The following is a 24,749-nucleotide window of genomic DNA, read 5'->3' as shown; positions in this document are numbered from 1 at the left end:
CTTATCCACTGCGCCACCAGGGAAGTCCCAATCCTGTCCCTTTTAACTAGTGGCTCTATTAGACCCTAGCCAGTGCGGGAACACACACTATCACAATGACCTCTAAATTCCTAGGCCGTGTGTGTGCCCTAGGTCTTCTGGGAACCAGTTTCTGAGACCTTTGGGCAAATTGCTTTATCTTCTGGGACCCAGTTTTTCTCATCTGAAAAATGAGAGAGATGTCCTTCTCACTTTAAAAGTTCTTTAACTCTCTTATTAAAAGTTGTAGTAGAACTGGTATGCCAAACCACCCCCCTGCTCCGCCACACACACTCTCTCTCTTTCTTAAAGTATCCTTTTCAAAATGGCAGCTTGTACAGGCAATTTTAGGCCTATCTTTTGCCCTTTGGCACATAATTAATAATTTCTGAGAACCCATCCCTGGGAGAATCTCTGCAGGATGCAGAGGAGAGTGGGACATTCTTTCTCACCCCAATCAAGGGCTAGAAAAGAAATTCAGAGGTGGATTGAGGTCCTTTTTTCCAGCAGGGAAACCCAGGGAGCCTTCCTGGAGGAGTTAGCATTTGAGACAGTATGGGAAGATGCAGGGAAATGAGAGAGTAGACTTTGGGGTGAATGCTCGGTGCTGTCTTATAGAGAAGATACTGGCTGAGAGTAAATCCTTATGGTTTTTTCATTCGTGGGAGCATCATTGGGTTTTTGAGGGTCTCAGATTTCAGAGCTAGTTTTAATTTTCTCCCCTTTACAACCCTTCTCTACCTCTCAGGGCTGCAAACCCACTGAGCACTCATTCAAGAGTCTTCTCCGTCTAAGGATGGGACCCGCACCCTCCATCTCAGGCCCAATCCTGGACTTGGGGGAAGGTCACTTCTGTCTTGTTTAGGCCAAGTTCCAGTGGAGGGGAGGTGAGATCTGATGGTGTCTGGGGCCGAGTTCCTTGGTTCCGAAGAGAACAGGCATCCTTGCCGTTTCTTCCCCCCACCTCACCTCCCCTCCCTGCAGCAGCTGTAAAATCATGAGGTCATCTATTTGAGAAGGGCCACGTGAACTTACCATGCCAGGACCTACCAAGTCCCGTCATGGGAGTTTATTCCTTTCCAACGAAACTTACCCTCCATATACTGTTCTTAGATACATTCTCTTCCCTCCCTCTTTTATAGTTGAACAAAATCAAAGGGACTGAATAAAATATATTAACTTCGGGCAAAAGCTTCCCCCGCCCTGCTAGTAAAAAATCCTCTTCTTTAAGTCAACAAACTTTATTCCAACGTGCTTCTCTTAAGCTCCTAATCACCTGGGGCTCCTTTAAAGCTTTTCTGACCTTTTTCCTTCTCACACCTTCCAACCTATAGCCCTGAACCTTGGACGAGGCGGGTTAACAAAGCCCCCCCACCCCGGGGAAGGGGGTTCCTCTGGATGCTGGGGTCCCTGGGAAAGCAGGGCAGGTGTGCTGCCCAGTTTCTAACACCTTTTCTGGGCCAGTAGAGCTCCTCCCCCACCAGAGGTCAGCAGAGAGCTCAGAATGGCTGGGATGCTCGCAGGAAGTGGGATCACTTAGAATTTTCTAGATGAAATGTAGGAAAGCCCTATGGAAAAAAGCCCCAGGTTTCAGGGGATGTCTCAGGTTGCGGTCTCATCCTGTGCTGGGTTCCTGGGAGTTTAGTTTTAACACCAATCCTGCCATTCTGTGCTTTGGGGGAACAGGGGGCTTTGGTCTGTTCATTTGATGGGTTTCTTTGCCAGTTTCTCCCCGCCTCCCCCACCCCCACCCCCCCCTCTCCGGACAGCACGCACATCTTTACCTTCTAGGGGGCCATGCCCTCTTAGAACTCAGGGTCTCCCACACAGGGCCAAACCGCCCACCTTCGCTGCCCACAGGACTGGGAATCCACACCCCATACTTTCCCTGACCCCTTTCCCTTTTTCTTCCAGAAGTCCTACTTATTGTTAAAATGACATTATAATATTACAGGAAATCCCCCCCGTCCCGCCCTTATCCTGTCAGGATTTTATATCTCCTTATCTCCTCCTGTTCTTTACCCAGACGTATGGATGTTTCTAAAGAGGGTACTAATCGCGGTGTGCAAACAACTTCACCTTTAGCTCACCCCCCAGCCAACACACACTGACTTCCTGAGCGCCTTTCCCACATTCTCCATTGTGTCTTTTCAGGGTTCTTTTACTAGCTCAGCCCTTTCCCTGGGGTGGGATGGGGGGAGGGGGGAAGGAATCTGAATTCCTTTTTTTGTGTTTCCTCCCCCGAACTTTTGTGAACTACTCCAAAGTTAAAAACCAGCTCCCCCCAAACCAGTTCTTTATTGTTGAAAGACAGAGAAAGAAGGTACAAAAGGAAGGAAAGAGCCACAGAAACACAGAGATGAAATGAAAAGTTTGAAAGGGAGAGAAGGAGGAGAGAAGAAGGGGGAGAGAGAGAAAGAGAAGGAAAGAAAAAGTGCCTTTGCTATACTTAGCTCTAGACACTAGACGTGGTCCCTGCCCTCTAGGAACTTAGAGTCTGGAAGGGCCGAGGCAGAGGCGTGGGGTGCAAGGAATGCAAGTTGCCCCAGGCAGAGGATGGAGAGCTGCCAGTGCCTGCACAGCTGAGGAGCCAGGCTGCCCTCAACTGGAGGACTGGGGAGGCAGGCCCAGGAGTCTGGCGGGGGGGGGGGGGGGGGGGGGGGGGGGGGGGGAATCGCCCCCTCCCCGTCCCTCTGCCCCATGGGCCCCATGGGCCCATGTGGGTCCCAGGAGCGCACCGAGTAGTACAGGGACTGGAGGGCTGGTGGAGAGTGCCAGAACCAAGGCCCCCACCTCCCTTCCCCACTGTCCCCTGAGCTCTGACCACTGCCCTCTCTCCCACAGTCGGCCCTTTTTCAGTTTCCCAAATGTTCCTCTCCTGACCCTAAAATGATAGCTCAATTTTTTTTTTTTAATTAGTAATAAGCCCCCTTCTAGCATGACCTAACTTTCCGAGTGTTTTCACCAGCCTTACCCCACGGAGTGGTTTGATTTTAAGAAATCTGGCACCCGTTGGACCTTTTTGACCTAAAAAAAAAAAAAGGCCAATCTTTATGAGTTCTTTGATAATTACTCAAGACAAAGCAAAGCAAATCTTAAGGCTGAAAGCAAACACCCTGTATATTACGTATACATCTCAGACGTTGAGGAAATCCTTAGAAGTTTATAGGTTAGCGTCCTCTAGAACTTGGCTCCGGCCAGACCCAGTATAGGCATTGTGTGCTTTTTTTTTTCCTTCCTTCCTCCCTTCCTTCCTTTCTTCCTTCCCCACACTTTTGAAAAACAAGTTTTATTCTCTTGGGTATGTTCATTAGAGAGGGGAGACAGCTCTATTCAGTGAGGAAGGGGGAGGGGGATTCTGCAGCAGGAGACAAGATTGATTGCTTTGTGCTGGGGGGCCCCCAAGTGCACATCACACCCAGATGCAAATCTCTCAGGCTATAAAAAAAAAAAAAAGCACAACACGAGAGCAGATTTCAGCTTCCTGGCATTAGTGGGGAAAATATTCCGTCAGCTGCCTCTGTGTCCTGTGCCTTATTCATTAGCTCAAGTGAAAAAAAAAAAAAAAACCCAACAAAGTCTTGTCCTAATTTGTTGTAGTAGGGCTCCATTCTCCCAAGTTCGGGACTTAAAAAAAAAAAACAAAAAACACAGCCCACTGAGGCAGAAGAGGTTTGCTAGGTTGGCCAGGATTTGGTTTGTTCTCAAGGTTTAACTTCCCTCCACCAGGAAAAGTTCACACTTTTCCCAAGCCCCCAGAAGTTAGAAATGTGTTACTAATTGATTGGAGCTAAATTTGCATTGCTTTGAAACCCAGCAAAATTGCCCATTAGGGGCCAGTAGGGGGGAAAACAATTGCTGTCCTAAGAGTCAGGAAAGGGGATTTGCCACCAATATGCTTATCAAATGGACCTTCTGTGACCTTTAAGAATCGTTGGGGAGAGGGGGTCATGGCTGTTCTTCAGAAAAAATAAAGAAAAAGTTGTTGGAAAGTGTTTAATGGGAATTTAGCATCCAGTGACACGCCTAACTGAGGGAAATCATGGTTCCAAATGAAAACAGTTGTCACGAATTAATTTTTCAAGTTTCTGACTATTGGCAGATCTGAGGTTTACCTCATAAGTAGACTGTGTCCAGCTTGGCAAAGAGCATGGAATACTGCCCAGTTCTCGGTGCAAATGCTCCCATTTTCCCTCACCGATAAGTTCTTTCCTAATTTGGGGGTTAAATGGGATGTCGAAATGGCTGTTTCCTTTTTGCCTTTCTAGTAGCATCTGTTAACTTGCAGTAGCTGCTCAGGTGTCTGCCAAGCCTCCCAGAAGGATGAAATCCTTGCCGGGTCGGTGAGTTGGCCTTCGCTGGGGCATTTCCATTTATTCATTCATTCACTCAATATACACCTAATATGTGCCCTTCCGCGTGGGGAAGATAAAGGTGTAAGACATTGCTGCTCCCTTTGAGCAAAACAGCCCCAGGAAGTTAAGCGTGGACCGTCGCTGCCCGGTGATTAAATAGGGAATAGACATGGCAGCTAAGAAAAGATGGAAAGGTTGTCAAAAAACAGACTTTAGCGGCCTTCTGACACTACTCCAACCTAGTTAAGCAAAGCAAATCGGTGGTTACATGAAATTATTGTTGAGTCCTGATAATGAGATTGCGGAAAACCCCGAAGGATCCGCTTGGGTCAAAACTAACACCCGTCTGTAGATACTGGACGGGCATACAGTTCAGATTTCCATGCCAGTCTGGGGCTGAACAGTTATATGCCAACAGCGGGGACGGGCCTTCTGCAGGCGCAGTGTGGGCCTCAGAGATGCTACGGAACCGATGCCTTTCTCTGGGAGGTGTTGTCCTGGGGCTCACTGGGAGAGCTGAGGCGTGGGCTTGCTTTCAGAAGGGACTCCAGAGGCCTGGCCCTGGGGTGGTGAGAGAACTGCCTTTAGCCCCATCTCTCTTCGTTTTCTGATCTGTCTGGAGCCTAACTATGCCTTCCAGGATCTTCAAGGACTGAGAATTCTCTTTGGGGTAGCCCCAAACTTCTTCCACCGAACCTTAGAATCTTCTGTGTCTAGGGTTTGTATTCTGAGGGGTGGGGTGAGGGAGTGTTTGTAGTTTGCAGCCAGAAGTCCTGAGGTGCTGTGGAGTGTTTTCACCTTAGCTTGGGCCCTCCATCTTAGCTTCCGGGCTGCCCTCCATTTTGGCTCCAGTCCTCCATCTTAGGTCCTGGCCTGTCCTCCATCTTAGCTTCCGTCCTCCATCTTGGGTCCTGGCCTGTCCTCCATCTTAGCTTCCGTCCTCCATCTTAGATCCTGAGCCCTGGGCCTCTTTTTCCTGTTTCCTAATGCAAATAGAGATCCGCGATATTCAATAGTATAATTAATTCCCGGTCATTGTGGGAAGAAAAATGCACTCTTAATTCCAGAATTTAATTTCCAGTTTTTCTTTCACAAACTTTTCAATCATCTCTTCAGTAGCCTTGGAAGAGTCGTTTTATCTAAAGGTCTCCTGTAATGCTCAGCACAGGGTATGTGATTTTTATAAAATATGTGTGTGTGTACAGATAGGTAGATGGAGAATTTTTATTTTAGCTATACGATGAGGGAAGTGCTTTCGTGAGGGCTACTGAACTGAAGGAACTCCCAGACGACAGGGACTGGTTTGATTCCATGAGTAAAATTCAGGTTTACAGAATTATTAAGTTTGGGCTTCTCCTTGTTTGTGAAATTTTCATGCCCTTCACCTGAGAGGCACACTAAGAAATCAATGTGAGTGAAAACCCATTTTCAGGGCATAAAGCGAAGCTTGTTTACCAGCTCAGGAAAAAAAATCAGTTTGCCAAGTCACTTTGAAAACGTCCTTTATTACAAGTGGCTGCCTCTGTAAATGAATTAGTTATGTGCAATTACTTCCCCACCGCTGGCCTGATGCTCCTCTCTTGAATCCGGACCACTCTGCTAGGATACCTTGAAAACGATGTCCATCCTAAGAGAAATGATTGGAAAGAGATGGGGCCACCAGGGCGCCAAGAATTACAGTGAGCAAACGATCCCACTGCTGGGACTCAGGCTCTGGCTACAGAGTCCCCTTTCAAAGACATCTGAGACGGGGAAGGCTGAATTTTGCTTTCTGCCTGTTCAGGGATGAGCCTTTGGCAAATTTGAGAAGGTGGGGCTGGCCCCCAGGCCTCCTTACCTCCCTGCAGGTGGCTGTGTTCTGTTCACTTAATCCCATTAGCCGGCAGAGGCTTACGGAGCTACCCTTAAGGGACGTTTGCATTTTAATAAAGAGCTCTTCGAGGCCAGGAAGCTGAGAGAGTCACATTTTTAATAGTGGAATAGAATTCTAACAGGAGGCGGTGGAGGAAGACAGGGGAGGGGGCGTTAGGGCAGTTGACACCTGAGCCCCGTTCTCCCCAGCCCAGCTCTCTGCACCCCCAGTTCAGTGAATTGGCTCCCTCTCCCCTGCCCCTGTGACCCCAGGACTTTCTCCCCCACCCCAGCTCTCCAGGTACAGCTTAGTGGGTGGTAGGAGGGGGCCCCCATCCGAATGGCAGAGTCAGGTCCAGATGGAAGCTTCGGGTGCCTGACTCATTCCGGCTCAGGCCGGTAATAACAAGCCCCATGTTTTTCTCCAGCGTCCACTGCTCTGACACACAGAATAGTCAGGAAATAAAAGATTTGAGTACTATACAGCTGCTTTGCTTTCTCTAAAAAGGGTGGGGGGGGGGAAAGTCGGGGGTTGGGGGGAGAAAGGAGCAAGGAGGCAGGAGTCCAGGCCAGCAAATAATGAAGCAGCACAAACAAGGTTGCTGCTGGCGTGTTACATAAACAGCCCCACCACCCCGCGTTGCAGCCCGAGGAAAAAGTGGTGCTTTAGTGACACTTGGGTTGGTTTCACACCTGAGCTAGGAGTTACTCAGAGGTGCATTAACAACTAATGATTCAATTGAGGGAGGCCTGGATTGCCATTTTGACTTGCCAGATATTAGCATACCCTTCTAGAAACCCGGAAGCCTGCCAATTAAGCTCCCCAGTGAAACTCAGAAGGGGCCTTTCCAAGATGCATGATATTTAGGAAAAGGAAATTAAGTTAATTTTGAAATGTTTCCTTAAAATCGAAGTAGTTGAAGGCTGGGATGGATATTATGAATTCCTCACATGATACGAGTTTGAATAATGTCATGGATTCCGAAGGCACAGCTCAAAAGTACTCAGGGCCCTGGGTTCCTTTTCGTTCTTTTCTTTTTAATTTTTTTTTTCACCCTTAAACATTACTGCATTGCTCACCTGAAATGTCCTTTTTAGAAAGTTCTCTGATAGCTAACAGGACAGAGTGACGTTTTCACAAAATGAGACGAGATGCCATTGCCAGAGAGAGCCCGGGGCACTGCAGTGGCCGTGACAGGAGTGTCACCCAGGGGCTCGGTAGCACTCGGCGGGGAGGAGGAGGGCATTTCATTATGCGTCTAAGTTATAGCTTTATTTCAAACACAAACACGCAGGCTGGCGAGGATATTAAATATGCAGTCACGCTTTCCCTCCGAGCGAGGAAGGCGCTTGGATTTTATCTTCCCAGATCCAGAACCTGTTTACTTCCTTCCAAGCAGCTTCCTCCTGCCCTTTAGATAAGTCAACGGGGAGAATCGACCTCCAAATGTGGCTAAATTGCGACCCCTGACAATGTCTGGTAATTAGGGAGCCGGGCGTGGACGGAGCAGAGGGCTGCGGCAGCCGGGAGGGATAGCCCTGCAGCACCTAGGCTGCTGCCGCAGAGGGGCCAGCTCCAAAAACATCGATTTCTCTCCCCACCCTCCCAAGGTTAGGAATCTGCTTAGAACTCTCTGCTTCCTGCTAAAATTTCCATCACCAAAGGGCCTGATTTCAGGCAGAGAAAGGACCACTTTAGCAAATGAGAGGAGAGGAAAGCAGAGGGTCATTTCAGCTGCGGCAAAAATCAGCCATGCCATTTTCCCTGACAGCACTTTAATTATGATGAAAGAACAAGATGGTTTTTGGTTTTTTACCGAGGAAGCTTGTGGTGGGGGGAAGGGGAGGGGGCTCTGAAAGAGATGCGAGTGGAGTGCAAAGCGGGCTGTCACCGCGGGCTGATGTATACACTGAAGGAGGGAGGGAAGCGCCCCCCGCGCGGTCCTGGGTCCCGGTCCCCGTTGCGCCGGTCAGGCCCGCTGTTTGCAGGCAGGGGTGAGCCGGGCATAGGAAGGGCCGGTAGGGCAGAACTTAGCCAGCTGCTGGGTGCCGGCTTCCCCCTTCCCCTCTGTGGGGTGAGCTGTGACTTTAACCCCGAGCCTTGGAGGGCGCGCGGGGAGGGGGGGGCCTAGCTTGTGTTCTGCTCCATCGGCTTTGAAAGCAGCCGAGGGGTTTTCAGTGGCCCTACGTCTCATTCTTGAAAATGGTGGGTTGTGTTTTTTTTTTTGTTTGTTTTTTGTTTTTAAGTCAGGTGCTTGGTTCAAATGGCCATTCCAGGGCCTTGGAGCTGCAGAGGAGGCCAGAGAGAGCCCTGCAGGCCTGGGGCTGCTGTTCTGAGGGCAGAGGCGGCGTTTTAGCGATGGGAAAAGAGGTGGAAAGCAGATTTAATCAGTTTCTTTCAGCTCCAGCGAGAATCAGGGAAAGGGCCCATTTCCCCTTCCCCCCACCCTGCGTTGACCTTAGACATTGAGCCCTCAGGAACCCCCACCCACCCCCGCCCCCAACTGGGCTGCTAACAGCCCCTGAAGGTGGCCCTGGGATTCGTGCTGGCAGTGTCTCTCAGCTGAAAAGAGCCTTAGCTCCTTGGCCTGGGAATGTGAGGAAGAAAGCACCCACATGCATCCACATTGCCCGCGGGTCCCCAGGGATGGAGGGAGCAAGGGGCGGGGGGACAAAAAGGCATAGAAGGTGCATTATTTCAGCCCCCTCCTCCGTTTTAGGACCCTTTCGTGCCTTGCAAACACCAAGTGCAGGCTGCTGGAGAGCCTCAAGGACAGAACAGGAGAGATGATCTGACCCTGCTCACCTCTGCTGCTTTTGTGTAACTAAATTACCCGATGTCTCTGTTAAAAGTGATGTCGCCCAGAGAGAGCACCCCGCAGCCTTGCAATAAACACCGAGGGGCCTTATTCCCCTCTCCCCAGGGAGGCTCTCTATGTGGCAAGTTCTCCCAAACAATCCGTGATTTTCCTGGGATCCCTTATGCCCCTGACTGAATCATCGTGCTGCTGGAGACCCTTCTGATTTTGATGATGATTACCGGGTAGAGGATAATGAAACAGCAGGGACTTAGGGCTTTGTGCGGTAGGTGAACGATGGACATTTCCGAGTAAAGCCACTTTATTTCTTGCACTTACCAAGAGGATTCACAAGCCAGATGCAACATCTGCGAGATCTTATGGGAAGGGGTAGGGGTCTTGGGATGCTGAGGCGGTACTGCAGGGATACAGAGATGCCTCCTTCTTCTAGAAAAACTGCAGTGTCCCCATCTGAGCCCAGCCAAGAGGCAAATTCTTTATCTGGACGCACGGTGATTCTGCCTGCTGCATAGACGGAGGAACCGTGATCCTGCTGATTTCAATGGGCCGGTTGAGGAGAAAACATGAGGGGAAAAAAATCTTTATTTTTCTCAGTTTTCCCTTTTCTGCTTGGAAAACAATTTTAGGAGCCGGCAGTTCAGTCTGCAAGGAGGAAGGGGCAGCATCCCAACTTACGACCGTTGGAGTGTTTAGATATTTTAGAGGGATTTCAGTTTGGAGGAAAAAAAACAAAAAAAGACAAGACAAAAAAGCTTGCTGAGTGGGGGGTGAGGGGGGTGTCAGAGCAGCCCACATTAGAAGGCTGTACCTTTTCAATGTCGGAATAAGGAAAGTGTGTGAGGGTTTTGATCCAGTCTTAGAAATAAATAGGCACTTTGGAAAAGGAAAATATCCCGTTCTTTGAGAAACAGGGTGAGGTGATCGGTTAATGTCGGGTGGTGGGGGTCATAATCCTGTTTGAAGAATTGGTCTCATTTTTCATGTCAGAATTAATATTGGTTGAGATTACATGGCTTCTTAATTTAGACCATTTACATTTTATAGAGTGCTAAAAAAGAGGGCTCCAAGCCACTTTCTGGCAGCAGCGAGGCCAAGTAAATAGGAACAGTATAACCTTTAAAAAAATCCGTTCTCTCTGCCGTCTCTTCACTGGCGAATTTTGAGTCATTTAGCACAACCTGAAAACTCAGATTTTTGTTGCTAGAAAAAGTAATGCTTCCTACTATAGTATGGTCTTTGTTTGTTTGTTTTTTGTTGTTTTTTTTTTTTTTTTGTCGCCCACAATTTCCTATTCTGGTGATCTTTTTGACTTGAGTTTTTGTCTTCTTGACACCAAAGCATCCAATCAATTTGGTCGAAAGTTCAATCATGGAAAAGCAACTGGTTTTGTCCACAGACAGCCGGTTTGTCAAATATTTGAGAAACAGCTCATCTGACCACCTACCCTGACATCCCCCCAACCCAGTGCTGTAGGGAAACTTATTTTTAGGAATTGGAGGGAACAGACCTAGAAGCCGTTCCTCTGCTCTCTGAGGAATGAGGAAGTAGAGGGGACACGAATAAGATGTCATAGACCCTCTCGCTTTCTCTGCAGTGGCCATCTGAAGTCTGCAGTAGAGGGGAGGTAGGGACACCAGTCTTTACAGGCAGGCGTGCAGAGGGGGGTCTTTATGACTAGGCTCTTGGCAACATCACGGTCAGGGTCAAGATTTGTCTGGTGCCTGAGGCCATCTTAGGATGTGGTGAAGGCTGAGACCACCTGCCCTCATTTTGTTTTAGGGTACCACCAGCCCAGTGCAGCCAGTGAACAAATAAGGACGACAAGTGTTGCTTTTATAGAAAAAGAAAAAAAAAGCGTCATGATTCAGTTTCTTGAAAAAGCCGCCCCCCATCCTTTTATCTCAAAGTCACCATAACTAGGACTCCATCATCAATCTTTTTCTTTCTTTCTCATGTGGATAGCTAATTGAGGCTCTCTGGGCTACAGGGTTTTTTCCTGCTCTTTCAAGGCACTCAGTAGCCAGGCAGGTGGGGGAGGAAGGGGACGCTAGGAGGGGCAGAGGAAGGGGCAAGGGCTCCTGGGCACACCCCCTCCTGTATTTCAGTCTTGTGCAGAGTATTCCTATTTGCAGACAGCTCAGCCCAAAGCAGAGTGTTGCTATTACCCCCAGATGCTGTTTCTAATCGATCTGCCTTTATTTTCCCTCTGGGGTGCAGGCAGGGCGGAGCCCGGATGTGCTCAGACCTCCAAAGCCACCCAGCCTTGATCCTTTATTTTTATGTTACAGTCACAGAACCTTGCAAATATGTTTTCAGCAGTTTAACCGCGTACCAAGAATTTCCCGGGGAAAGAGGTCAAGAAGTGATGATGACTTACATTTATTAGGGGCCCCATCAAGCAGACCTCTGAATTCTAATAAAGACAAATCAGTGTCATGTTTCTAAAAGGAAAAGAGTGACAGCTGGGTGATTTCACAGAATTATCAGGTGTTGGGAGGAAGGTAAAGCCAAGGATTCAGTTACTATAAATTAGAGTGATTTTTTGGTTTGTTCCCCTGGGGTTTTCATGCTGTGCTGGTACCTGTTTTGGTGTGTTTGTAGTTTTGCTGAAATACACATATATTTTTCTCTCAATATCTTTTCCACTTCGGCATCCATTTTAGAAACTACATTTTTGTTGTAGAGTTCTCTTCTTTAGTTTTCTTCTTTCTTCTTCTTTTTTTTTCCACAAAGTTGCCCTGTCTGCCTTCTGTACGCTCAGTAAATCTACAGGATGTGTAGTTATGCCAGGTCGAGGAATACACATCTAATTAACACATTTAAGAATGTGCCAGGGGCTTCCCTGGTGGCGCAGTGGTTGAGAGCCTGCCTGCCGATGCGGAGGACGTGGGTTCGTGCCCTGGTCCGGGAAGATCCCGCGTGCTGCGTAGCGGCTGGGCCCGTGAGCCGTGGCCCCTGAGCCTGTGCGTCTGGAGCCTGTGAAAAAAAAAAAAAAAAAAAAAAAAAAAAAAAAGAATGTGCCAGGCAAATGAAATATAAAGTTATCTTATATCTAAGATTAAAACATTGTATCCTTGGGGATCACCCTAGTTAGCCCACAGTTTTTCCCCCCATTTTGCATTCAACTGACTCATGGCAGATTACTGAAATGATGTATTTAGACTAATTACTGATTTAACTAATAGAAAACCGTTTAAGAAATTCACTTTTAAGGCTGAGAATGACTTTAAGTTCCCCTGCTCTGGGGCGCCCCCCCGAGGCCCGGGTTAATAATAACATCATGATAGGATGGGGTCAGTGAGGTTTTTCTAGACATTGGGATGCTTTGAATGGTTATGAATGCATGGAATAGCCATTTAACTGGCAGATTAGATGTCTCTGGGTCCCAACTAAGTTTTACATCAACTTCCTTTGAAAGATTCTTTCGCAGCTAGGCTTTTTGAAGCGGAGAGTACAATTATGAAAACATCCTGGTACTCAGAAGGTAGAGATTTGTCTTTTCAGGATAAGGAAGCAAAAAACCTAATGCTGCTTTAAGCTGGTTGATGCCTTCAGCCATCATAGTGAGAAGCATCCTTATTGGAACCAGTCCCCAAAGCGGGAGATCTGTCGACTTTTGGAGGTGGTTCGCTGTCCGTCAGCCGTCTGGCATCAGGACCTTTGTGTGGCTGGTGGGATGGACCAACGCAAGCTTTTTCATCTAGGCTCCTTTTCGGCCCAGCAGAGCTTTCTTTCTGCCCTCTGCAGACCAGGACACCCCGTAGGCATTTTGCTCAGGCCGGACTTTGACATTCCAGAGTTGTCCTCTTACCAGCATGCTGACTTCATACCGGAGCTCCCAAGGTTTGGTCTGGAGCCTCACTGGCCCTCCTCCACTGTTGCCAAGTTCCCTCGAAAGTTGGCTACCTTCGTGACTGCTGATTTCTAACCCCAGGTCAGATTAAAGGACTCGGTGAAACCTTTGCCCCGTGGCCACTGCCCTCAGGGTGTTCATGTCTTGCATACGTGAAGGGCTAGTTCTCTAGAGTTTTCATTTCTTGGTGTTAGGTCACTGCAACCCTGGGATAAAAATAGGTGTAATTAGTATGTTACAGATTAGACTCTGTATCTCTAGCTTTGTGCCACTTCCTCTAATAATACCAATTTTGGTGACACATTTCCTAGAACCCTGGGCTTGCTTCGTTTGCTAAAATCCTTCAAGAGCCAATTATAGGACAGATCTGTTTGCTTTAAAACCTAGAAGGGTCTGATCTCGATCAGACCTCTCAGCTCCCACTTCCTCTTTCCCCTGTCTTCTGAGGTCTGTCTTGATTTTCTTGTTTTCTATTCAGGGAGCAGGGCCTCCATCCCCCTCAAAGGCTGGCATTTTTGTTGACGGCTGAGCACACATGGTCTTCCGTGGCAAAAGGCCCTTTCCCGGCTGGCTCCAGAGTCCCCACCAATTAATCGGGGGTGCGGGGGGCGGTGGGGTGAGCAGGGGGTGACTTGAGTTAGGCATCACTTCAGCCAAGCTGGGCATACATCGAGCACACCTGTCACTTGTGCCGGTGTCCAAAATTCAGCCCTAAGGGTCACAGCTGTGGCATTATTTCAGCATGAGCGATTCCGTATTTAATGTTCCTTAGATATTAACCCTTAGAGGATTTCATAGAGGGAGGGCGGGGGTGTCATCCATAGTTTTCTTGGCCAGTAACAGACACTTCCCAGTTCTCCTTTTAAAAGACCATTTCTTATATAATGGCGAACAGGAGCTGCAGAAACAACATCCTCTCATTCTCTGGCAGCCACAGCCTCCCAGAGTGAGAAGTTAGACTTTCTTTTCCTTTCATTTATATTTTTACCTGCGTAATACATAGCCTTCTACACATTGGCATTCCACCCCTTTCCTTTTTCATGGTAGCTTATATTAGTCTGCCATCATTGACAAATCTTGTCTTTTCTTTTTTTAAGTTTTGGCCACACCGAACAGCATGTGGGATCTTAGTTCCCCAACCAGGGATCGAACCCTCGCCCCCTGCAGTGGAAGCGCGGAGCCCTAACCACTGGGCCACCAGGGAAGTCCCTGTGGGCAGTCTTCATTTACAATGAAGTGCTGGTGGGTGGGGTGGGGAAAGTTGATCATTAACCAGATTTGGGATTTTATGTAAATGGCCCCCCGGAGCAACACACACGTTAGATGTATCCTCCCTTCTGTTACCTGGGTCTTCATAACTGTCCATCTGCAGTTAATCCACATAGTATAGATCATTTGAAAGCTGAGTTGTCTGCCTTCTGAAAGAAATTGGCTATATTTAGTTTTTAAAGCAAGCCTTGCTTTGTGTTCTTTGTAAAGTCAGCGACATTCTTTCAATTTTTTCAGCGTAATTAGCACAAAAGGAGCCGTAATCTGAGAAGGTAGTAGAGACTTAAGCGACTGAGAGACAGGAATGTTGGAGAAAGCGGGCAGAGGCCTCTTTCCCCTTTCTGGGCGGCGGGCAGAGACCCCGGGACGTGGGTGTGGGTAAAGCTGAGGTCTGTAGCTCATAAAAACATCTCCTTTTCATCTGATCCCCAGACTGATTGCAAATGTCTGATGCTTTGGCTGGATAGTCTTCTCCTCCTCCTGACTTCCAGAGGTCGGCAAAGACCTTAGGAAGCCACAGTGCCCTCTGGGCTCCGCTGAGTCGAGTGGGCTCCTGACTTGTCGGGGAGGGGGCTGTGCGGGCTGCCAAGCCCTCCATAAAGTGCCGAGTGAGGGAGGGAGTGGCGGGCACAGCCTCTGGCTGGGACTTATGTGTAGCCACGTGCAAAGGAGGAGGCTGCCCTTCAACCTCTGGGAGCCAAGCATTTGTGCCCCTTCAAAATAAAGACCCGGGGAAAGGGGTGGAGCTAAACGATAATTACACGTTTTTCAATTTCAACGTGTGTGGGTAAACACAGACAGATGAAAAGGTACCTACATTTTTAGATAAATTAAACGTGTGACTAATTATGTCCCATTAATTGCTTAATTCCGGGTTTACCAACAGCAGACGGAAGTGGGTTTAGAGAGGAGGGTTCAGCTACGAGGGCAGGTGACACCTACAGCCCTGTCAGAATCTCACTTGTCCCAAACTGAGGCTAGTAACTAAGTGCAAGCCTGTTTGAAAACGGTCACCCATGCTTGGCTGGTAGGTAAATAAAGTAAAACCCCAAGATGTAAAAGTTGTATTTAGCAGTTGTTTCCTATGTATATATGTATACACAAAGCAGCATTTAATGAAAGGAAATTTATTACCTGATTCATCCAGAGTGTTTAACGCTCTGAACTCTTAATCATATGGGGCTAAGTTTGAAGAATTGAATGCAATGAAAAGAAAAAAAAAAACAGTAAAATCTTTAAAATCAGAGCAATTAAAGAGCTTCTTTTATCTACAGAGATCTTATTAGGACTTTGAGACTCTCTTGATTGAGCCAACTTGCTTTTTGTTTTGTTTTTTCCTGTTGGTACTTGTTAAATAAGATGTTGGATCAAAATGTCATTTAAATAAGGCATCTTGTAAATAAAAACAAAAGTTAGCTGACCTGCACCTGTTTTTAACTAGTCCTCCCTGCATTATTCCCCATCCTGGATGAGTTCCCATCCTCGAGGCCAAATTAAAAGTTCTAAGCAACAGGCTTTCCCATCACCTTAGTCCTCCTGAAATCCCGCCCCCAAGGGAGGCTAAAGGTATTTTAGCTTAGGAAAATTTAACTTTCCTGCTATAGAGTGGTAACAAATTTACATCTTTTTGTCCCCGCCCCAAGATCTCCAGTAAGTGGGTCCATCGGTCTGTGGTTGATGTCAGTAAGCCCTTAATCCAAATTATCCATCTAGAATCTTTTCAAGGCTACCATATGTATCATATTATTTAGGTTTAAGTTTTTAAAAGGAACGTTGTAATGCACGTAGTCTCTACTTTATTGTTTCCCCCTCTTAAAGTAGATGGTGGCTTTGGTAAAAGTCCACTCCCACTTACTCTGGGGCTCCTGGGGATGTTGTGAGAAGGGCACTAACCGTCCTGGGAACTGGGCATCCATGGAGACCAGGAACTTTCTCTCTTCGATGGTGTCCACGCATCAAAGTCAAGGAAGATCCATAAAGGCACAGAAGTCCCAGCTGCCCTCGTTTTGTGAACTGTGGTTTTAAGTAGACGTTTGATTGGTATCTCAAAGCCACTGGCTCAAGAAATTGGGTCCAAACACATTGGCCAACGTGCCCCTATATTTTGTTTGGATTCGAGTATGTTCTAAATTAAAAACAAATTATTTTTAAAATTAGTTGATAGAAATTAAATCGGGAGATTTCATATGGCCTTGTGGTTAGTTAGTCCCTTAATGTCAGGGCTTTTGAAATGAAGTTTTACTAACTTGAGCACCATGTTTAGTTCTGAATGCCAGTTTTGGATTACTTTGTGGTTGCCGTTATTAACTAGTGAATATGCCAAGGGAAAAAAAAAATGCCCTAGGTAATCACTACATTAGATTTTTAAGAACTTTATGGTCCTAAGTAATAGAACCTTCTCACCGGGGATTAACTGGAACTAGGAAAACGCTTTTTACAATACCTGCTTCCTCATCGGTATCGTGCAGGCTTCAAGCCACATTCATTTGCAACAATTTCAGTAATTCTAGTTAAATAAAGTGCGAAATGTGCTTTAAAGACAGAAAGCACCATTGAAGTGCTAAGCGCTATTATCAAAACCTTACAGCTAAGGTTTCTGTTTCAGTGGAAACCTATTTATTGTTTCCTAGGCTATTAAAATAATATTATAATTCTGTTTTCTCTGGGATCTTACAGTGACCCCATCTAATGAAAGGCCAAAAAGAACACCCTTGTCCAAAAACTGAATTACATCATTAAGTGTAAAAATGTTTTCAAGATACTAAGCTATAACGAGTCTGTTTCTTTTAAGAGCAGACGAGGCATTCTTTCTCAGACAGGAAGGTGCAAAAGAGCCAGGGAACGCTTACAAGACCACAAAATTCAAACCCCGACATGACATGCGAATCCATCCATTGTTGTAAAATCTGCATTGCTGGAAAGAGCTTTTGCTAGGCCGGCCCTGTGTATAGCGGTGGGACCCCCATCTGTTTTACCAAGTTGTATCGTGAGGTGACCTAGTGCTTTAGGTTACGGTTGTGTTATTATCCCAACTTGCTGGCTTTGGCATGAAGCAAGTCACCTGAACCAGGCATTTTACACCCAGGACATTCTGGCCCTTTGCCCCTCTCTGGAGCTTAAAATTTCCACAACTTCCGTCTCTCCCTGAGCCAAAAAAAGAGGCCCCTTCCACTGGAAAACTCTAGAGTCTGGACTGTTCCAAGAATTATGCTAATGGTTGCTCACTTGCGAAGCATAAACCAGGCGCTTAAAATGGTAACAACCTATTAAAATAAATTACTGATTCATATGAAAAGGTCACGCATGGTGGCCTCCAAACCTGAGAGCCTTTTTTTAAAAATTTTTATTAAAATGTTTAAGGCCCAGGTAGGTCAAATGCTAGACTGAAAACTGTAGACGGTATCAGCTCACCACGCCAATTAAGTAAAAATCTCATCTTTCACTTTGTGTCGGGTGAAAACAGAAAGCTGAACAGACCACAAACGAGCTTGTGTTTCAGAGCTCTTAGTGGCCTTTGCTTTACCCGTAAACCCTTGATTCCACCTGCTGTCGTTTATTTACAAAGTAAATGCTTTATTTGTCCATCAGTGGTTGGTCATAATAAAATATAGCTGAAACCTACGCTTAACAAAATTTTTTTTTTTCAAGGATGGCCTGCCAGGTTAGAAGTTGAAATGACTGAAGCCAGACCTTGCTTTATTCATTCTAGGACAGTAGTCCCGATTGTGCCTCGCCTGGAATATATGTCAGTATATGACATGGGACAGCTTCACTCCTTTCAAAGTTCAGGTGTGATATTTATCTAAAAGGGGGGAGATGGTAACCCAACTCAGGGATTTCCAAATAAGGAGCCTTCATTATATTCATTGTAGTAATGTGTAGCTACTGGCATAAGTATCGAGGTTGTATTGGTTACTATTTTCTTTCTTGCTCTTAAATACGATGTATTTGCGCTTTGCCACATTAGAAGCAGGAAGGAAAGATGCTTTGGAACAAACGGAGAAGAACAGAAATTTCTGGCCTATTCCTCCTCCTTTATAAGTCTTCACCAATTTTTAAAAATGACAGTTGATTAATCAAATTCAACCAACAGGTTTTTATTTAAGATATAAAGGTATAAAACTTGGGCCCCGTCTTTAGGTAGTTTCTAATCTAGTTGGTGAATGATTGTGTCATGATCTTTGCAAACAGCCTTACTGTCGAATTTGCTTAGGAGAACATCCCCGTCTATAGGGTAAATATTTTTATCGGCTTTTGTTTAGACGAACGGTAGTTCCTTTGAGTTTTTGTCGAAAGAGGGTGTATTTTTGTGTAAGAAGGAGAGACCATATCCAGAGTGGGATTGAGACCTGGCTTACTTGGATGTGAGGAGGAAAGGGCAAGCACAGCAACTTTTCTGCAGAGTTCGAGAGAGTCTGAGACCCGCAGTCAGGCGAGGTAGCAGATGTAGATCATGAGGGTCTGGCGTGAAGATTTCGCTTCCTGTTCTTAATTCCAAGTGTTCTCTGCTGGCTTTGAATTGCCCTCCGCTGTCTTTCAGGTCCATAAAGTGAGGCCTTGTAGAAGGCGGGTACTGGATGGGGCCAAGAACAATAATAGCTGACATCCTCATCTGACACTTTTCTTACTTTGAGTTGAGCAAACTGAGGAGAAGCGGGGGATTGCAGCAGTCCCGTTGAATGGTTAACAGTGTCTATTTTCAAAGAAAACAACACTATTTGGACAGTTTACTCAAGGCCTCTGACCAAACCGAACAATCACCCCACCCCCTAGGTATGTTAGCTGTGTTTCCATTTACAAGTCGGCTGCCTCTTCCTTTCTTTCTGTCCCCCCAAACATCCAAAGTTTTACTGTTTCGAAGTGAAAGAAAGTTAAAGGCGGGAGAGAGTTCACGACTACTTCATGGATTGGGGTTGACCGGCAGGCAGCCGCGACCCACCAAAGGCAGTTGCCAAGTCTTAGATTGACGGCTGGGCTACTCTTGACTCACCTGGGCCCAAGGTGGGCCGCACGGACCAAACTTCTATTGACTGAATGAATGAATTGTACCCAAGCAGACACGCGCAGGGCTCAACCAGGAGACTCAACCAAAGTCCCAGGAAAAGTGAGCCGCGGCCGAGTCGTTGAGAACTTGGTGTGACTGCTCTTCACCCACCGCGCTGTACCGCATCCTCATATGGGACAGGGCTGGGGTGGGACACTTGAAAGTCTTTAAACAATTCTCAAACAAATTCGTGTTCAATAAACTACTTTTCCATCTGTTCCAGAGCATCCCCCCACGGCACCCCGGCCCGGCCTCGTATAACCGGGACGCCCTGGCCCGCCACCTGTCCCGCCCAGGAGGACTCCGGGGACGCAGACCTCGCGGCCCCGGCCACCACCGCTCGGCTCTCGAGTCGCCGGCGCCTGCTTGCTCTTGCGATGCTCGTTTTTCGCGCTCACATAACACCTCTCATCGGACGACCCGCTGCCGGGCACGCGCCGCCGGGAGGGAGGGGTGGGTGGCGGTCCCCGCGCGCGCTAACCGGGAAGCTGGAGGTAAGGAGGCGCGCAGCAGGGGTAAGCGCCGCCGTCGCACACTTTTCACGCCGCCCAGGGCTACACCACTCACCGAAAATTGGGAGGCAGGTCTGGGAGGCGGGGTCCGGCGCCCACCGTCTTGGGCGCCCCCTCGGCCCCCGCCACCGCGTCACCTGCGCCCCGCGCCCACTCCCGCGTGGCCCCCGCACCGGCCTGCACCTCCGGGGTGCGCGGCGGCCCGTTTGGGCGCGTCCCCGGCGGGCCGATTTTTCGGCTTCCCCTTCGGTTTATAGGGGCCGTCACGGTGGGTCCGTCCTCTGAAGAGGCTGGGGCGTCATCGGGCTGCTTAGGAGCGCTGCTCCGGCGGGGACACTCAGTCGCGTCGGCACCGCGGAGCGGGCTGCGTCAGGTGGCCGGCCCGGCGCGGCTCGCTCTCTGGCTCGCAGGCTCTCTGGCTCCGGGCTGCGGCGCCGCGGCTGGAGCGAACCCCTGTCCCAGCGCGGGGCGGCGGCGGGCGGCCGGCAGGCAGGCAGGCACTGCCTTGCGTGTGAGTGCACCTCACTCACATGTAAGTCCGGGGGCACCGTGGCCTCCCGCGGAAGTGCGAGTCGCCCGGCGCGGGGAAATAGCCACCGGGGCCGGGACGGGGCAGGGGCGCCCCAGCACTGCCGCCCTGCCCGCGCCTCCCGGGCACCCCCCAATTCTCTCTCTCTTCTCTTTTCTCTTCTCCATTGGCGTGCCCAAGAGCTTAACCAAGGAGCGCCTGAGGGTAACAGCAACCTCGTGCCATCGTGCCTCTGCACTTTTCTTTTTTGAGTTGTTTGACGTTTCTTGTTGCTTTTTGATTTCTCGTGTTGTTGGGTGCTTTTTGGTTTGTTCTCGCCCCTTTTTCGTTTGCTCACCCTTTTTTGGCGCTAACTCTTAGGCAGCCAGCCCAGCAGCCCGAACGAAGCCCGGCAGCCGCGCTCCGCGGCCCCGGGGCAGCGCAGCGGGGATCGCAGCCGACTCCCCCGACACGGGGCGCACGGGGTCCAGCCAGCCCGAGGCCGGGGGCAAGCAGGGCGCCCGGGCCAGGCGAGAGCCAGGCACCCCGAGGTGGCCGAGCCACCATGCTGAAGATGGCTATGAAGATCAAAGCTTGGGCGGTGGAGAGCGAGAGGAAGACAGCGTTGGCTGCGGCCGAGGTGGCTGCCGAAGCTGCGGCGGTGGCTGCAGCGCTGGCCGAGCCGCGCGCGCCGCGGAAGAAAGGGGACACCGAGAAGCCCCTCAAGAAGCCGGAGCAAGAGGCGCCCTCCGAGAAGTTGCTGACCGAAAAGGAGCGGCGGAAGATCGAGAGGAAGCTATTGGAGCAGAGAAGAAACGAGGAGAAGAAGAAGGAGAAGGAGAGGAAGAAGTTGGAGAAGATGCAGAAGAAGAAGAAGAAGAAGGAGGAGAAGAAGAAGAAGAAGAAGAAGGTGCCAGAAGCCCAGGAGGAGGCCCGAGGCCTGGAGGTCGCCGCCGCTACCGCCGCCGGCGGCGCAGACGAGGGCGCCGCGGAGGGCGCCGGCGGGGGCGGCGTGGGCGCCGGCGCCGGGGCCACGAGTAGGATCTGGATCGAGTGGGACACGGACTCGAGCGACGAGGACGAGGACGACCTATTCGACGCCTTGCGGGGCTTCAGGGGCGCCGTGTGGGGGTCCGGGCTGCTGAAGATCAGCGCGCTGAGCGCCCACCTGCCGCTCCTGACCTTCCCGGTCCTCTCCGTGCGCAGCCCCGCGTGGGTGCTCGATTTCCTGCTGCAGAAGCGCCCGGAGCAGGGCCGCGGCTGCGGCTTCTTTTTCGGGGCGATCTGCTGCTTCCGAATGTTCCTGGGCTGCGCCTTCTTCTCCTTCGTGGGCGGCCGGGCTAAGCGCAGAGGCCGTGAGCGCTCCGGGACCTCGGGTGCCTTCGGCTCGGGCCATGGCGCCCAGCGCCAGGGGCGCGAGGAGCGGCTCATCTAGTCAGACCCCCGCCCCCTCCCCGCCACCAGACACCACCATCGTTGTGTAGTGTGGAGTTTTATTGAGTATTTGTGTGTGTGTGTTTGGACACATTTTCCTTTTCGGTTGCTCTGTCCTTTGGTTCGTGCTCGCCTCGCTTCTTCCACACTCCCTGCTCTCTAGCTCTCTCTGTCTCTCTCTTCTTTTCGAAAAATTTCCTAAGTCCGGGCTCTGGCTCGCGCTCCCTCCCCTTCCGCCCACCCCGGCCCCTCGGCGGCGCCCGCGGGAGGGGGGAGGGGGCTCGGCCTCGGGGGCCGCTGGGCTACGCGGCCCGGGGGGTGGAGCGTTGGCGTCGTGCGAGGGGTCGTCACCGGCTCGGAGACGCCCCCTCTCCCCCCGTGGCCGGCTCCGCTTGGGGCCCGAGCCAGGGGGGCGAGGGGGCGTCTCCCAGGCCCGTCCCGTCCCGGGCGCGGGCAGAGGGACCCCCCCTCCCCGGGTACCCGTGGGGGGGGGGCGCCTCCATCCACCAGCTCCCGCCCTCCCCGCCGCCGCGGCCGCTCCTCATCCCTCCTCCTCCTCCTCCTCCTTCCACCCCCCTCGCCGCCACCGCCTCCTCCTCCCCCCGCCTCCCCCCGCCCGCCGCGGAGCTTTGGGTCGGGGCGGCGGCGGGGCCCCGGCCGAGGCAATAAGAGCGGCGGCGGCGGCAGCGGCGGCAGCAGCTCCCGCAGCTCCTGCTCTGGTCCGCCTCGGTCCGCGGCGGCCATCAGACCCCTCGGCTTCGGCTCGAGGGGCCGGGAGCCGCGCGCTCGGGTCGGTCAGACCGACACCACCCTCCCCGCGCGGTCCGCGGTCCGCAGTCCGCCCCGCGCGCTCCTCCCCGAGGAGCCGAGCCCGCGCCCGGCCCGCCCGCCCGGCTGCCCCGGCCCTCTCCGCCCGCGTGAGGCCGCCCGCGCCCGGCCCCGCCGCCGCCGCCGCCGCAGCCCGGCCGCGCCCCGCGCCCCGCCGCCGCCGCCGCCATGGGCTGCCTCGGAAACAGTAAGACCGAGGACCAGCGCAACGAGGAGAAGGCGCAGCGCGAGGCCAACAAAAAGATCGAGAAGCAGCTGCAGAAGGACAAGCAGGTCTACCGGGCCACGCACCGCCTGCTGCTGCTGGGTAAGGGCGGGGCGGGGGGCGCCGGCCCCGGCCCGGCCCGGGGGCCCCTCGGGGCGCCCCGCAGGCCGCGCGCGCCGAGCCCGCCCCCCGCCCCGGGCGCGCGCTCCCGAGCCCGCCGCCCGCCCGCGGGCTCAGTCTCCCGGGGGCGAGGCCGGAAGGGGGACCCCGGGGCGCCATTCGGCCGGGCGGGGGCCCAAAATGGGTCCGGGGGCCGTGGCGACGCGGGCGTGGGTCCCCTCCCCTGGCCGCTCGCTCTCTGTGTCTCTCTCGCCCTCCCCCTCGCTCTTCTCTCTCTCTTTTTCCGCGAGGCCTACACGACGCCAGGGGTTCGGGTGCGTGTTGGGGAGGGGGAGGGGGAGTCCCAAAGGGCTCGGGAGACTGCGACAAAAAGAGGGTTTTGGGGACAGGAAATGGGGTGGCGGGCCGAGGGAGGGGACCCGCCTCCGTTGGGTGTGTGATTTGTTGGGAGAGGGAAGGGGAGAAAGCGAGAGGGGCCGGCGGAGAAGGGGGTGACGCGGGGGGGGTGGGCGCCGCGGTGGCGGAGGGGGCCTCGTCGAGGGGAGAGGTTCGGCGGGAGAAGTGGCCGAGGAGAGTGGGGGCGGGTGACATCAGCCCCTCGGAAGGGCTCGGAGTGGTAAAGGTGGTGCAGCGAGGGGGGAGGGGGCGCGGGCGAGTCGTGGCGCCGGAGGGGGGGGGGGCGGGCGGAGGAGGGAGCGCGGCGGCCGCTGGGCGCGACTTGGTGCGTTGCGGGCAGGACACACTGTGTGCGCGGAGCAGACGTGTCCCGGGCCGGGCCGGGCCGTGGAAGGAAGAGAAGGAGAATCGAATAAAATAAGGCCGAAAAAAAAAAATGGAGTTAGTACTCTAAGTGCCCAGTGAAGCCAAATGACACGTCATTTTACAGTATGACCTTTTTTCCCCTTCCAGATATGCAGGCTCTTTGAAAAGCAAAGAAGAGAATTAACTGTAGCAGCTGCCGCCCCCCCAAACCATTAACACACACACACACTTTCCTGTTAGTCGGCCACATTGAGAGTGCTTTGTGAAAAAAATGGAAAGAAAAAAAAAAAAGACATGCACAAATCAGAACTGGAAAATGACATTTGTCTGTAAATGGCTTCTTGGTCTGGAAATGGCGTGGTTTTTTTTTGTCCTTTTCAAGGTGGGAGGGGGATTGAGAATGCTTTAAGGAAAAGACTTTTTTTCCAGGTGGAAGGAGATGAGACTACATTAGTTGTTTGTCAAGTGACATTTGGTTGTTTGGTTTGGGGTTTTCTCTTTTGATTGCGGTTTTTCCTCTTTGGCCAAAAAAAAAAAAAAAAAACGCGGGTGGGGGGGGTGTGTGAACTCTAAGGAGATGGCCTTTTCCTCTTTTGTCTTAAAGGTGCTGCTTTGGGAAAATAAATCAAACAAAAGCATAAAAGAAATTGTTGAAATAACCAGAAGAATTACACAAGCATTAATTAGTATGGAAGTTTTCCACTTCCTTAGTAATTTGGCTATCTGAGTTAATTTGTGAATTTGCTAGGTTAAGACCTAGTTCATGGTCACATAGAACAGCTTGATTATGAAGAATAAAATGTAAAGGGCTGTTTTTTCTTTGTGGTGGCGTCTGCTTTGCTTTTTTTTTTTTTTGGATGGGTCACGTCTTTGTTCTCCTGGGTCCAGATTTATGTAAAGCAGAAAATTATTAAGTGAAAATAAGTCCCTTTGGTGTGTGTTTATGCATTTGCAATTACAAGAATTAAATGGTACGTACGTTGAGGTGTCGTCAAAAACTTATAAAGGTGGAACTATGCTATGTGAATGTTAATGTAATTTGATTTCAAAGTATAAGCCTAGAAAAGTCTAGAATCTTTCCTAGGAACACTCCTGCTATCTGAATACTAATTTAAAACAAGTGTGATGTTAATGGTACCTTAAATTTCTAACAGCCTTGCACGGAGATCAC

At 50.6% G+C, this 24,749-nt stretch overlaps 2 protein-coding genes across 18 annotated transcripts in view; both read left to right on the top strand.

Annotated features, from left to right (window-relative positions):
• Nucleotides 1-24,749, top strand: part of GNAS (GNAS complex locus) — a 66,807-nt gene that overhangs the window by 25,516 nt on the left and 16,542 nt on the right. For 2 of the 17 annotated variants that reach the window (XM_032607181.1, XM_032607183.1), the window contains exon 1: nt 22,363-22,798. The exons of 3 other annotated variants lie outside the window; for them this stretch is intronic. In XM_032607181.1, coding sequence (XP_032463072.1) covers nt 22,660-22,798 — 139 coding nt within the window. In that variant the 5' untranslated portion in view covers nt 22,363-22,659. Of the gene's footprint in view, nt 1-20,000; nt 20,254-22,358; nt 22,799-22,931; nt 23,131-23,304; nt 23,439-24,749 lie in introns of those variants that run through there. 12 more of the 17 variants (XM_032607182.1, XM_032607179.1, XM_032607190.1 and 9 more) reach the window with 11 other exon arrangements.
• Nucleotides 1-24,749, top strand: part of LOC116740990 (neuroendocrine secretory protein 55-like) — a 58,174-nt gene that overhangs the window by 27,498 nt on the left and 5,927 nt on the right. The gene's annotated exons all lie outside the window — the stretch shown is intronic.

This window comes from Phocoena sinus, chromosome 15 (assembly GCF_008692025.1).
Source record: "Phocoena sinus isolate mPhoSin1 chromosome 15, mPhoSin1.pri, whole genome shotgun sequence".
NCBI lineage: Eukaryota > Metazoa > Chordata > Mammalia > Artiodactyla > Phocoenidae > Phocoena > Phocoena sinus.
This window is presented reverse-complemented; position numbering and strand designations above follow the sequence as displayed.